Source organism: Tympanuchus pallidicinctus, unplaced genomic scaffold, assembly GCF_026119805.1.
Source record: "Tympanuchus pallidicinctus isolate F22 unplaced genomic scaffold, pur_lepc_1.0 scaffold5, whole genome shotgun sequence".
NCBI classification, from domain to species: domain Eukaryota; kingdom Metazoa; phylum Chordata; class Aves; order Galliformes; family Phasianidae; genus Tympanuchus; species Tympanuchus pallidicinctus.
Genome location: NW_026294769.1, coordinates 17050344 through 17064813, shown reverse-complemented (window position 1 = coordinate 17064813; position 14470 = coordinate 17050344). Strand labels below are relative to the sequence as shown.

Sequence of the window (14470 nt, the reverse complement as noted above, 5' to 3'; positions counted from 1 at the left end):
TTCCCATCTGAAAAAGGGCTTAGACTTCACTCCTGAACAATGCCATTATCGTATTTCAGGACAGAAACACATCTATCTGTTTTCTCTAGATGTGAACCCTTCAGCCACGTGGATTTGTACTGTGACTTTTATTACAGTGTGGTGTTATAATAGGATTTGCCCTTCTCCAGGGAAGGCTTTTATGTAAAGGTATATATACATATAAATATGCATATATAGAACAGTTCTGCTGTAGGGGAAGAGGACACTGAGTCCAAAAAGCTAGGTTTTCTATATTTTATTCATAAAAACAGATTTGCAACAATTTATTAAAAATTGATCTCATGCAGTATAAGGTTATACAAGAAATTCTTCATTTACATTTTATTCTGGCAGTTCCAGTCTAGTTTAAAGCATTTGTGCACTAACATCATTGGAAAATGCCATTGGGGCACAGCCTCTTCATAAATTTACAGTACATTTTTGCTGCAGTATAAAAGAACAGAAACATTAAATAGCTATATTCACTTGGTTGGTCTTGTTATCTGCAGTAAAGTAAAAAAAAAAAAATGTTATGGGAGAAACTACAGTATCATTGAGACAAAGAATGTACTGCATGGTTTAAACCTAATAAACGTCACACAGTCAGTATTCACGAAGTTACAGACACACACACACACTCACCTCCAATGGTCCGATACTTCTGATTTTTTTTTTCCTGCTAAGTTGGAATAATATTTCTACAGAGATCTTTGTGTATACATTATATACAGTTTTGTATTTTTTTCTCTTTTTAAAAATTAACATTCCTTTTAAAATAAACCAGGCCCTGATGATATTAATAAAGCAAGAGAATACTGTCAACACACATTGAGTGACAACGTCAGTGTTTAGTGCTTAAACAGAGTAATGAGTTCTATTTTATCTGTGTTTATACTTACATGTTTTTGTTCTAAAAGCTACAATATTTCCATAACCTCTCTTACTGTATGTGCCAAGTGAAACATTTTGTGATGCTCCTGATTGTAAGATTCGGATATATATTCACATCGGTTTTGGCCACTATGAGGTGTGTTCTATTTTCAATGGAGATATATGCCAGCTCATCAAAGCTGCAGTTAAGTTCCTCAGCTAATGGACCTTTTTAGCTGTGCTTTAGCCATGGTTAATTTGTAAACCTTTGTAGAAACGTCATTCCCAAGGTCTGGTCTGTGCTGCACAGGCATTGGTCAAAGAGGACTGAGAGCCCAGTGGATCCTTCGGTATTTTCCCCCTGCTCCTAGCAAGCAGCCCTGGCAGAGAGATGCCACATTTCCAGTTCATTGGAAAAAGAAATTGCACGTGGATCTCACCTGTGCCTGGAGGCTCAGCTCCAGAGCTGGTCCAGATGGTGTGCCGCTATCGTTCCTTCTAATTACTTCGGTTCAGGGGATAGAGCTAAAGTGTAAAAACCACGCTTTTGAGTTGTTTTTGATTTTTATTCTCTTTTTTTTCTTTTTTTTCTTTTTTTTTTTTCCCCCTTTGAAGATTCAAATGAAATATTCTATTGGTAAATTTGATCTGTTTTCTCTGTTGTCCACCACGACTGTCACACAAGCAGGTACGAAGCAAACATAGTGTATGGCCACATCTATGTGCTCTGCAGGTGTTGCCTGCAGCCGCAAAGTGCTGTGCCCTAACCCCCCACCCCCAGTCCGCTAAATTATTTTTATTGTAATTGTGTGTGACATAATTCAAACAAACTATGAAAAACAATCCATCCTGTGACATTAAGACTTTACTACCCAGCTGTCCTCAGCCTGAGGACTTTTCCAGGCAGTTTAGTACATTATGGTTGGTGGTGCTTGCTCTGAGACCTCATTAAACCGAAGCTGCCGATGGCCAGCAGTGGCTGCCATCCCTGGAGAAGGGCAAAGTACTGTGATTCCATCAGCAGCTCTCTCCTGTTGTAACTTCAGCCCCTGCTCGGGCTTCCTGTACCGTTGCTAGTTTGAGGTGACCCTGCAGTCTCAATGGCACCCGAGGAATCATTTCTCACATTCCTTCTTTCCTACAGAACATCATCCCTGAAATGAAAACGAGCAAGACTAACCAGTGCAGAATGTTTCCAGCAATTTAACACAACTCTTGTAAAAATGAGTGTATCTATTTCAATAAATACATTATAGCTCAATCACTGTATTTTTCCTTACATGGATACAGTATAGAATTGCATGTTCTCAGCAGCCACATAAAGCTCAGTGACATTTGAGTGTTTTTCCTAGAGTCTTTTTTGCTAGGTTCATATTTCCCAGCCTCCTTGTTGCTAGTAGAAATTTGGGAAGAAATGTTTTCAGTGACTTCTACGTGAAGAAATAAAAACTCCATGAATAAGGCTACAGATCAAGCTCCTCGCGTCCTCCTCCTTCGCCTTCCCACATGAGCTACCCTGGCACTCCTGTGGCGGTGGCCTCAGCAGTAGTTTCTCTGTGCTCAGAGCCAATGTCACGTGCTTGTAGCAGAGTTCTATGTCAGATGTTTAGACCAGTCTTTGAGTACTTAAAAGCAGTTCAGGAAGCACTGATCTCTCCTTCCTACAGCCCAGAAACCATCACTCGGAAGGAGGGTGGCACGTGCCTGTGCCGAGGGCTGGCGCTGGGGCTTACGCAGGGGCTGGCACAACTCGCGTCAACTCCTCCTATGGAGGGCAGGTAGGCGTGGTGGAGGATGGGCAGCTGCAAGGACAGCCGACGCTGTATGCTGGGAGAGACAGAGGAAAAGAAGTGTTAGCCAAGGGAAAATCAGAGAATCGCAAAGGTTGGAAAAGACCATTACAATCGTCTAGTCCAACCGTCAGCCCATTTGCACCGTGCACACTAACCATGTCTCTTAGTGCCATATCTACATATTTCTTGAACACCTCCAGGGAGGTGACTCCACCACTTCCCTGGCAGCTTATGCCACTACCTAACCACTCTTTTGCAGAAGTTTTTCCTAATATCCAAGCTGAACCTCCCCTGGTGTAACTGAGGCCATTCCTACTCATTCTATCGCTATTACTTGGGAGAAGAGGACGACCCTCATCTCACTACCACCTCCTTTCAGTGAGTGATAAGGTCTCCCCTGAGCCTCCTTTTTTCCAGAATGCCATTTATTGTGTGCTTGAAATGTTTGCAGGTTGCTGCAGGGATATTTACTGCTGTTGGGATAGAGAGGGTTAATGCTAGGAGTGCCGAGCTCACTACTGTTGAGTGATTCTACCACCACATTATTTCCCTCGGGAATCTTTCTGACAGGCTAGACATGAAACAAGAATCTAACGGAGCCTTCTCAGCATCCCACTGCCTTCTGAAATTCCCAGGCACTTTCAGATTAATTGTTTGACTGATGGTACTGGAAAAAGGGAAAGCCTTAAACTGCAAGGAGGGCATATGGCTTAGCAATCCTCTGCTCCTTGCAAAGTGATCTATTGCACGCAAAGCACTGCCTAACTGCACGGACACGCATGAGGTCACAGACGAATCTTTAAGCCATGCATCACTTAGTGCAAGGATGTCAGAATTAAAGATGGCATTTTTGCAGCTCCAGCTAAGGCAAATACAGGTGCACAGAGGGAATAAGTTCAGATTGCTGGGTTATTCCAAGTGGTTTGTCTGTGCAGTTTAAGTCTGAGCTTTTAAGGCGCAGACTGCTCTCAAGTTCCCACACAGTGCTGTGGGGCTGCAAAGTGAAAAGCAGTCTGTTCCACCACCTACAGTGAAATTCAGCATTTAAAAATCCAATTTTCCTAGAAAATTGACGTCATCATAACTGTTAGGGTGCTCTTTTTTTTTCTTTTTTTTAAGGGGGCACAAAATCATGATTGTGACCAGCCCAACCAACCCCCCTCCATGCAGAGGACAGAACCATGACAAGGCTCTACTCATGCTCTGGGTATACCAACACCTCCCACAAAACCAAAACCAAGTTGAGGTTTGTCAGTGCAAGAGATGGTTTTATTAACTGAGATGATATCATATCAGGACTGTTTCTGCACTTGGAAGCATTTGCTCTTGAAATAAGGAGGGATTTTTTTTAAGAGAAGACAGCTGTCAAAGTGACAGCTGACTGAAGGTCAGATTTTTAATTCCAGAACAAAAATGCCCCCCATACAAGGCATAGGAACTGTTCAACAGAGTTTTAAATATACATTTCCCTGTAATCTTCCATAATTGCTGTATAGGCTGATCCTTATGAGAAGCATATGTTTGGAAGCTTGCCTTTGGACAGCCTGTCTGATTCAAACACTTCCATTCTTTTTGCCTTGCATTAGGAACTGGAGGCATCTACCACAGCATCCACTGCACTTCTTGGGGACCAAGCAATAAAGCTATCCAATTCAAAGAGAAAGAGATGTAATGATACTTCTTAGCCTCTTCACTATAGTACTAGAGCTTGCTGTGGGAGATGGGGAAGAGATGGGGAGAAAGAGACTGCAGTCTGTCTGGCCAGGAGACTCTTCCTCAGGATCTTTTCTTTCACAGACTCTTTTTAAAAATTTACAGCAATATTAACCCCCAGTGATTGTACTGCTGGCCAAGTATCCTTGGGATAAACCACAATCCACTCATTGTTATTTTACTAATGTTCCCAACTCTTTTTTGGTGGTATCAATGAACTCAGACCTGTTCCCAAGGAGTGCAGAAGGGGTACAGCTTGCTGCTGCCATGTGCTGAATCCTTATTAGCCCATGACTGCAGATTGTAATTCTGCCTCTCATTGCAGGGTCAGGCACAGAATTGCCCGTGCTTATTTTCCCACTGGTGGAAACACTTACTTTGTTCGACTGCTACAGACTTTTCATTAAAGAGCTTTTTAAAGCTATTCCAAGAGAATCTAGTTGCATAATTATCAAGTGAATGGCTTTCTTCCACCCATTTAAGTGCTAGCCATAGCATGGACAAAGCATGTTTATTTGGCTGTGCACATGGTGGCTGCAGTGGGTGGCAAATTTTGCTTTAACTGTATTTAGAATTTACTTTCAGTTGAAAACTTGGTTCCTGGAATTGAGGCGGAGGAGGGTAGCCTGGAGACTAGAACACAATTAAGAACTTAGGCAAGAGTCTTGGGTAGAGATTCATAATAATAAATATCCAACAATCGAAAGTAACTAAACAACCAAAAAGTGCTATTTTCTCCTCAAGTGAAAGTAAATCTTTAGCCTTGCCTCACCCTTCGTGTTTTCCTTCTCTTCCCCAGTATTGATACTTTCCTTCCTCCTCCACTCTGCCACATTTGTCAATGCTTTCCAAGTGGCATGCACTTTGTTTCAGATTGGCTGTACCACACAGATATGTCAGAGTGTATGGCCAGGTAGATGGGGACAGGAATTGGTGAGTACTGGTGCCTTCCTAAAATCACCTCAGGAGGCAGAAAGGAAAGGTTCCATACACTGGACAATTACTCATCAGGGTGTTAGAATAGCACACGTCCCCAGCTGTATACAGAATAGTCATTTATTAAGAATAAATAGATTCGAGCAAAAGCTTGCCTGACAGTGCACATAGGAGCACAATGCAGTGCAAATTATAGAATCACAGAATCATAGAATTGTATGAGTTGGAAGAGACCATGAAAGGTCATCTAGTCCAACTCCCTTGCAGTGAACAGAAACACCTACAGCTACATCAGGTTGCTCAGAGCCCCCTCCAGACTGAGCTAGAGTGTCTCCAGGGATTGGACATCTACCACCTCTCTGGGCACTCAGATGGGAACGCTGTGCATGAAGCTGCAAAGGCAGCAGCAGCATACAAAAGATCTTTTGGTCGTGCTATACAAAACCACTGATGGGATGTATTTGGTAAGAGAGGAGGGTGAAATAAATGCAGCCGCAGTCAAACCTCTTAAGATCTGTGGGAGTGTGTGAACTGTCTAAGTGTTCAGAGATAATTTCAATCAATTCTCTAGCCCATTGATGTTGATTTCTTTGCAGCTGCTGGGAAGCTGGAAAAGTTCTAAAGATCTACAGTAAAGCAAAATACTGTATTAGCAAGTAAACTAACCAGTCTCAAGCCACTGCATTTTTACAATGTATTTGAGTAGGATAGGATCATACGAAGTACCATCAACAGAGAAACTTCACAGAGGGGACACTTTCATTCCAAGGCATTTGGCTGTAATCCAGTCACAATCTACATTTTTAATAAGAATTTTTGGTTACTAACATTGACAGAACTGGCCCCAACAGGATATCTGTCTGTGTTTTAAATGCTGATAAAAGCAAAATTTTAGCTCAAAAAATATCAAGGTACCTCTCCTACAACGGCAGGCTGAGGGAGCTGTTCCTGGAAATGAGATGGCTCTGGAAAGACCTGCCAGTATTTCACAGGAGCTTATAAACAGGAGGGAAAGCAACTTTTTACATAGGTAGACAATGACAATACAAGGGAGAATAATTTTAAACTAAAAGAGGGGACATTTAGATTAGATGTCAGGGGAAATTTTTCAGAGCGAGTGGTGGAGTGCTGGAAGATGTTGCCCAGAGAAGCTATGGATGGATGTTCCATTCTTGAAAGTGTTGAGGATCAAGCTGGATAGGGTCCTGGGAAGTCTGATCTGGTGCCTGATTTAGTGGGTGGCAACCCTCCCCATAGGGGGTTGGAATAGGATGAGCTTTGAGATCTCTTCCAACCTAAGCCATTCTATAACTCAATTACATGGGTTATACAGTGACTAGCTGCTTTGGAGGTTACAAAAATGAGAACATATAGGAAACAGTCTACCAAAGTGGCAGCTTTTAGTGGGGTCTGGCAGAGATCTATTAGTTTCACTCTGTGCCAAAAATTAATGTAACTTATGACTGATGTGATGGGAAAACATGCAGGAATGAGAGTGCACAGAAAAATACTCTTAGGTTACAGAAGATTTCCCATGGAATGTGTGGCCACAGTACAGATAAGATGCCTGATGCGACCTTTAGATATTAAGGCACTATGCATTCACGGTGCACCTGTATTTCTGAACAGATCACATGCCCAGGAAAAAGAATGGAAGAAACAGCAAATTTTACATGGCACTGTGAATCACCAACCAGCAGGAGAGGGAGCGAGAGGCAAAGGGAGTTGTTAAGCATCTACATTCACATGGTAAGTCTTCACTCTAATCACAGTCTTAATTTTCCATAGGTGCATGGATATAAATGGATCTTAGCCAAAGGCAAACCCAATGTTTTTCATGATATGATAGAATACAAACAACATCCTGAAACCAATTATGCACTGCATATCCTTGCACTACCGAGCCTGAAAAATTTGCCCTTGGATGTGTCTTTACATTTGACACAGTTGCAAAGCAAGGGATCATACTCAAATGAAGCACTAGTGGTAAAAAGACCAAAAAATCCCTAATAAAACTATTCTCTCTACTCTACAAGAATGTTCATAATGAAAGATACCAAATCTCCAGAGTGTTGTCAATAAGACAAATTTAGGGTGCTTTTTCTGGGGAAGGGGTATGAATTAACACTTCTACACGTAAATTATTCTGTTAACATCCTCCTTTCTTCAGTTTGTGGCAAAAAGGAAATAATTAACTCAGTTGTAACCTCCAGCTCTATTCTTAATAGTAAGAAACAGGTTCAACTAAAGTTACAGGCTATGTAACTACCTCTCTGTCATACACCATGTGTACACAGGGAAATGAAAAAGCACAAACTATAGCTTATCTTTAGGACTTTTTTAAAATAAAAATGCTACATTTAATAAACCTGAAAGGCCAAAAATACTGCCATAAAATTTGGAAAAAGAGCATGTATGAATAAGGATGTTCTTTAAAAACACAAAATTTGGAAAGAGATGAAGAGACGGGATGATAAAACCCTGGCCCTAAAGATTTCTGTGCTTCACTTGGGTGGGTCCATTGAGTCTGAACTGTGCAGCTCCAGTAAACCAAAGTGCTAATACATCCTCAGGGAAGACCCTGACCCTTGGACATGGCACAGACACAGCTGAGCAAGTGCTGAATGACACTGCTCTGATTTAGAAGGACTTCACTAATTACTTTCCAGAAATGTCAGTGACTGCTCAGATTTGTGCTGACCTGTTTCTTAAGACCTTTAGGAAATCTCAGTCTTCTCATCAGTCATTGCTAGCCTAGAGGAACTTCTGTGCCCACCAAAAGGCAAAAGGTCTTTTTTTTTTTTTTTAAATCTTTATCAGGAGAACTAGATCATCCAAGTATCAGATTTTTTCTTAGTATCTCTCTTAAGTCACACGTAGATGAGTGCATTCATCTATTTAAACTACATTATTTCTTACAAATGGTGCTGGAAAAAGATGCATATATTCTAATAGCTAAGCATTAAGGCACTCTGCTAACCTCCTGAAGTCTCAAGAGCTTGCTCAGTGAGGGCTCTGTTTTTGTGAAATGAGATATTTCAGCAAATGGAGGCTTCTGTGTGTGTGTGCGCACACGTGTGTGAAGGTTAGCTTCTCTACTGCTCTGGATTATTTTTGTGCAGTGCCAAAACACAGTTAAAACTCCATGTGTTTTTGTGGACCAGGTAATATGAGGCAATAACTTCTATCGGAAATCAGGTTTGCTGACACTGATGTAACACATGACTCAGACTGGTAATTTCTTTAATTTATTCTGTTTAACAAGCTTTTAAGTTACCCAGGTACCAAACAGGAGTCTGACAGCTCTCAGCTCAGATAATATGCTACCAATGTAACTAGGATACCTTAGGGAAAGAGCTTATTCTAGGTCCAAACAAGCATAGTGCTCCCTTCATCTTTGTCCCACAGCAAGACTTGTTGAGATCTTAGAGAATCATGTCAAATCATATCATGGAATCATAGATTGGGTTGGATTGGAAGGGTCCCTAAAGATCACTGAGCTCCAGCCCCCCGCCATAAGAAGGGCTGCCCCCCACCAGACTGCTGGGGCAACAAGTGTTTCTCTGGGCAGCCTGTGCTAGTGCCTCACTACCCTCTAAGTAAAGAATTTATTCCTAATATCTAACATAAGTTTCCCTTTTAGTTTAAACCATTCTCCCTTATCCTATCACTATTAGACTCTGTAAAACATCTGTCCCTCTCTTGCTTATAAGGCTCCCTTCAAGTGCTGGATGAACGCAATCAGGTTTCCCTGGAGCCTTCTCTTCAGGCTAAAAGAGCTAAACTTTTTCAACAGGAGAAGTGCTCCAGCCCTCTGATCATCTTCACTGCCCTTCTCTGGACCCACTCCAACAGTTCCACATCCTCCCTTTGCTGGGGTGGGGCCTGGACAGTGTTCTCCAGATGGGGCCTTATGAGGGCAGAGTAAAGGGGGACAATCACCTCCTCCTCCCTGCTGGTCACCCCTCTTTTGATGCAAAGTGTAATACATGAATTCATTATATAGGTTTCTAGAAAGCGAAGCTGATACCATAGGACCCTCTCTCCTCTATGACTCTTAACTGGTGCTTTGTGCCATACTCTGATTCCAGATACATTATTGTTTCTAGTGAAAAGCTTTCCATGCCCCACTCAGATTCAGCTGCTATGGTAACACTGAAAAGCTCAAAGACTGTTTTTATTTCTCAGTTAGATTAAGACCAGAACAACAAACAAATGACTACGCACATCATGAACCACTATGTCTTGTGCATGGAAAGACTTGCACTGTTGACAATGGTCATAAAGTGGGTGTGTACCCATGTTCCTCCTCATCTCTACTGTATGCTGGTGATTAGACCTTGCACTATGGGTATTACTGACAAGAGAAAAAAGTACATTAGGTTGTTTTGGTGCACTGAAGGACCTAGTGACTCTAAAACCATCTGATTTTGGTGGGGATGGTGAGCTGCAAGCAAGGAGGCATCACAGGACAGCAATTCTGCCTGCTGGTTCTTCAGAAGGTTGCCATTCACACCTCCTATGCTGATGTTTCAGCTGCGCCTGTAGGTGGGACTGGCTGGAAACATTTTCAGTGAAGGTCTTCCCATAAAAACAATTGAAAGAGAGATATAGCTTTTGATGCAATGTACTCATCTTAATTAATATTTTATCAGCAGAGTGGGTGAAGTCCATGACGGAATTTACATTCCAAAAAGTGTGAGCACACAAGCACATGTATACATGAAAGACTGCGGAATGCCTCTTTCTCTACCAGTACATAACATCATGCTACTTACTGTTCTGGAGAGTTGATGTCTTCTATAGGATCTTTGCTTGTTCTGGAAGGGTCTGATGTGCCCCATTGTGCTGGTGGATTTTGATCAAGATGATTTTTCAAGATTGCTTTCTCACCATCTAGATGGATAACACATTCAATTTTATTTTAGTGTGACCAAGTGACCTCTGTAAAATTGGTTCATTATAAGATATCGCAGATGTAAATTGTGCCACAAAATAAAACTCATTCTGCCTATATTGCAACATATGCTCAGGTTGCCTTGTGAGTCTTTGATGCTCTTAACTTCGGAAATATGACTTTCATTGCAATTATCATGAAGAAACAAAAGTAAAAAAATTCTCTTCTGTTCTTCTTTGCTTTCTACCTCCCCCCTCAACTCTACTTCTCTCTTTTTAATATTTTGTTCCTTGCCTCTATGTAGCCCTATCATGCTCCTTCCCCCAGTTTATTCTGTGCAAAAATATAACAGCCGCATCATCATACTGTCTTTCCTTCAAATATTGTTACCTTTCTATATTAAAAAACACTCTAATTTAAATATTTACCCAGAAAAACTGTAATTTCATCGATTTATGAAACTCCAGTATGCTTGATATCTCATAAGAAATTAAGTGCTGTCATTCAACTATCTGCTATGATTTAGCACAGAAAAATCATTCATATCAGCTGCACTGGCCCATGGACTGTCTGCAAGAAGGACAGCTAATGATTTCATTAAGCTTTCTTCTGCAGGTGGTAACAGAGAAGACCATCATTTTCCCTGCAGGTAGCATCACTTAATTCCCATGGGAGTCCCAGGAGGCTGAGGCTAGCTGTGCTGAGGTCTGTGGCATATATCCATCCCTCTCTGCAGGAGGAGAAGAACACAGCCATTTAAAGAAGGCTGTCTTAACTGGATATCCCTTCTGTTCTTGTCTGCTTTTCCAACGTTTCCTGCTGTGCTAAGCCAAGGAAAGTTACAAGAAAAACATCTGAGTAATGAGGACAGTGCAGAGTTTTCATAAATAATTACAGAGCTGCTCCAAATCCATCACAGGCAGTTGTTTGCTACGCACACAGAAACAGTGGTTGCTGCAGGCCTTAAGGCAGCATGGAGAAGGACTCAGAGGTAGACACTAGAAAAGGACCCTGGAGGAACTGAATGAAAAAATAAGCATGAGAGGGAAAAGTAGGAAAATACCTGAAAAAGAAAACCAACAAAAATACCATGGAAAGCCCAGTGCATACTGAAGGCTTAAGCTATGTTTCTGCTCTACTAACACCAAGCCCCAGATAACAGGGTATCCACCACCTCTCTGGGCAGCACTGGGATGGGATGCATGGAGGGGAAGTGGAAGCCCATCCCTGGAGACACTCAAGATCAGGCTGAGTGGGGCTGTGAGCAACCTGACGTAGCTGTAAGTGTCCCTGCTCATTGCAGGGGAGCTGGACTAGGTGGCCTTTAAGGGTCCCTTCCAACTAAAATGATTGATAAAATTCATATCCTATTACTTTACCAATGTACAGACTTAGGACTGCTACAGTTCAGAAGTGCAAAAAGAAGATTCTTATGTTGCACGGAAGGCAAGGGGCTGGATGAGACAGGAGACAACCAACGCACACAAAGCTGCTTCTGTTAAGTCAACAAAAATGTCAGGAAAAGAACTAAGGGATTCATGTGTAGCAAGAAGGGAGGTGCTTTAAGAGGAGATGTGACAGGATTCAGTGATGTGAAGGGAGGACAACAAGGACTCAAATCTGACAGCGGCTAAGATAAGAAGAAGTGAAACCTATCATCTCAGGACAGCCTGAAGTTTGCTGGTGTGGCACTTGCTGTCACAAGAGCTCAGTTTTTGTTTTCCATATATCACATTTCTATGTATATTGAGCTTGACATTTGCATAAGAGCCTTGTGATGTCTATAAACAGACAACTAAAAAAACCTCTTATTTCCATGATTAAAAACAATGTCCAATGTTGAGCTGATCCAAACTGACAATGAAAAATGCTGACTTGATGACAAAGACCAAAGTTAAAATTCAAATAATCCCTGAAAATAGGGATGGAAAAGGCCTATTATTTTACCATTCCAGGGCCCCAAGTCTATTGGCCAAGAGAAATAACTTGCAAAGCCACTGAAGGTAGAACTCTTCACCAAATGACTGGAATACACAATTGCCAGACCTTGGGAGTACATGATTTCAGGGATTAATCTGTATTGTATGCCCCGGATGGATTTATTATGCTTTCAGTTGTGGGGTTTGTGTGTATGCGAAAGAGAGAGAGAGAGAGAGAGAGAGAGAGAGAGAGAGAGAAAGGTGGTCCCCTGTAAAAAGGTGGGGGTTCTAGTTTAAAGTAGAGCAGAAATTACATGTTCTATGCCTACTCACCCTTTACACCAACTGCCTATATATCACTCTGCGTGTTATTCTTAATAAACCCTTTCCTACCACTCTTGCAGATGACTCCTTTCATACACTGCATGTATTTCTGTACATACACAAGTTTTAATATTCTGTGTTAAGGAATACAGGCAGAATCCACAGACTGCCACAATATTAAGACTTTTTTTCTGTTCCTTATTTCTCCTTTCAAAATACAAAACAGTAGTGTAATACTTATTCGTTGTCAAGAGCTCTGAGCTATTTGGCAAAGGAGGTGTTAGATATTTATTATGCAGCTATGGAAACTAGAATTTTTTTTTTTCCCCATTTACCTTTCATGTCAATAATGAAGATCAAGATTCTCACTTAGTAATATGCTTCCAGGAGCTGGAACTGAAAGAAAACCCACTATCTATCACCACATGCACTTAAACAACTTAAGGCTGGAGGAAACTGATTTTATATAGAGGAACAACTGAAAGCAAATGAATTAAAGGTAATGGCAAATACTTGATCTCTGAAGTTTAGCACTTCTGTTAGTGCTTCCCATCTTTTCTTCCACTGTTCATTAAGCATGCCATGTGAAAAATGCCCTTCATTCTCAGGGTACTGTCTGCCATTGCAGATGCTACTGAATATGTTGCACTCAGATGATCTAAATGCTTTCAAAATTGAATTTACATTAGCCAGAAGCAGTTTCTATGTAATTTTCACCTTCTTAGACCTCAAATAGGAACTCAAAAGCCTGAATAAATGATGCCTGAGCACTTTCCATTCAAAAAACCATAGGGGAAAAAAGAAAAATAGATCTCAAGTGCTTCACGCAGCACTCTATGATTGGTTCATTAGAAAATAAAACCTTCTACTCAGTTGTCAGTAAGAGTCAGGAGGCTTTAGGTTGGGACTTTTGCCCACATCAGCAGAGAAATTACTTCCAACAGCCAAGATCTGAGCTGCACGGGCACATCGTGTTACTGCTGTGGAGAGGCTTAACCAAGGGATCATTGTTGCCAGCTGCTTGCCAGAGGTGACTCCCTCCTTAGCACTGCCATCCCAATAACACCCCACAGCCTGGTTCCCTCAGCATTATCTGTTCATAAAATCCAACAATGGCTTGAGTTGCAAGGGATCTCAAAGCCCACCCAGCCCCAACCCATGGGCAGGGCTGCTCCTCACCAGCTCAGCTGCCCAGGGCCCCATCCACACCTTGAGAGTTTCCAGGGATGGGGCACAACATCTTCTCTGAGCAGCCTGTGCCAAGGCCTCACTGTCCTCTGAGTAATTAATTTCTTTCTAAGATCTAACCTAAATATCCTCTAAGTTTAAAGCCATTCCTCCTTAACCTTCACTATCAGACTGTGTAAAAAGTTGGTCCCTCTCCCACTTGTCAACTCCCTTCATGTACTGGAAAGCTGCAATAAGGTGTCCCTAGAGCCTTGTCTTCTCCAAGCTAAAGAAACCCAGTTCCCTCAGCCTGTCTTAGTAGGAGAGCTGCTCCAGCCCTCTGATCATCTCTGTGCCTCTGCTCTGAACCCACTCCAACACTCTGCATTCTTCCTTGCTGGAGGACCCAGACCTGGATGCAGTACTCCAGATGGGGCCTCATGAGGGCAGATTAGAGGGGCACAATCACCTCCCTATTCCTGCTGGCCATCCCTATTTTGGTGCAGAGCAGGATAATGTTGGCCTTCATGCATTTTAACTAATGCTAATCAGCTGTACACAGAAAGCACTACCACAGGTGCAATTTCTTCTGGGATTTTGGGAAGCCCAGTTCTTCACATAACAGATTTTTGGTTGGCATTTGTGCACTGTAGCTTTATAGAACATTTTCATTATTACACTTTAGCAGCAATACTCCTCCATTGGCTTACAACTTGTGTCAGGACTGCAACTCACCCCACATTTTTCAATTCCACCACTGTTTCCTCTTTGCTAGTACACATTTTATGCGCCACAAAGATGTAAACATGGTTTAATGATGACTTATGAGA

The 14470-nt window shown here is 41.8% G+C and overlaps 1 protein-coding gene across 1 annotated transcript in view; it reads right to left on the bottom strand.

The window, feature by feature from the left end:
- Positions 1–1497: 1497 nt before the first annotated feature.
- GABBR2 (gamma-aminobutyric acid type B receptor subunit 2) overlaps positions 1498–14470 on the bottom strand; it is a 441895-nt gene continuing 428922 nt past the window's right edge. Inside the window, exons 18-19 of the mRNA XM_052704312.1 lie at positions 10112–10229; positions 1498–2718 (exon numbers count right to left, since the gene is read on the bottom strand). Coding sequence (XP_052560272.1) covers positions 2553–2718; positions 10112–10229 — 284 coding nt within the window. The 3' untranslated portion in view covers positions 1498–2552. The remainder of the gene's footprint in view (positions 2719–10111; positions 10230–14470) is intronic.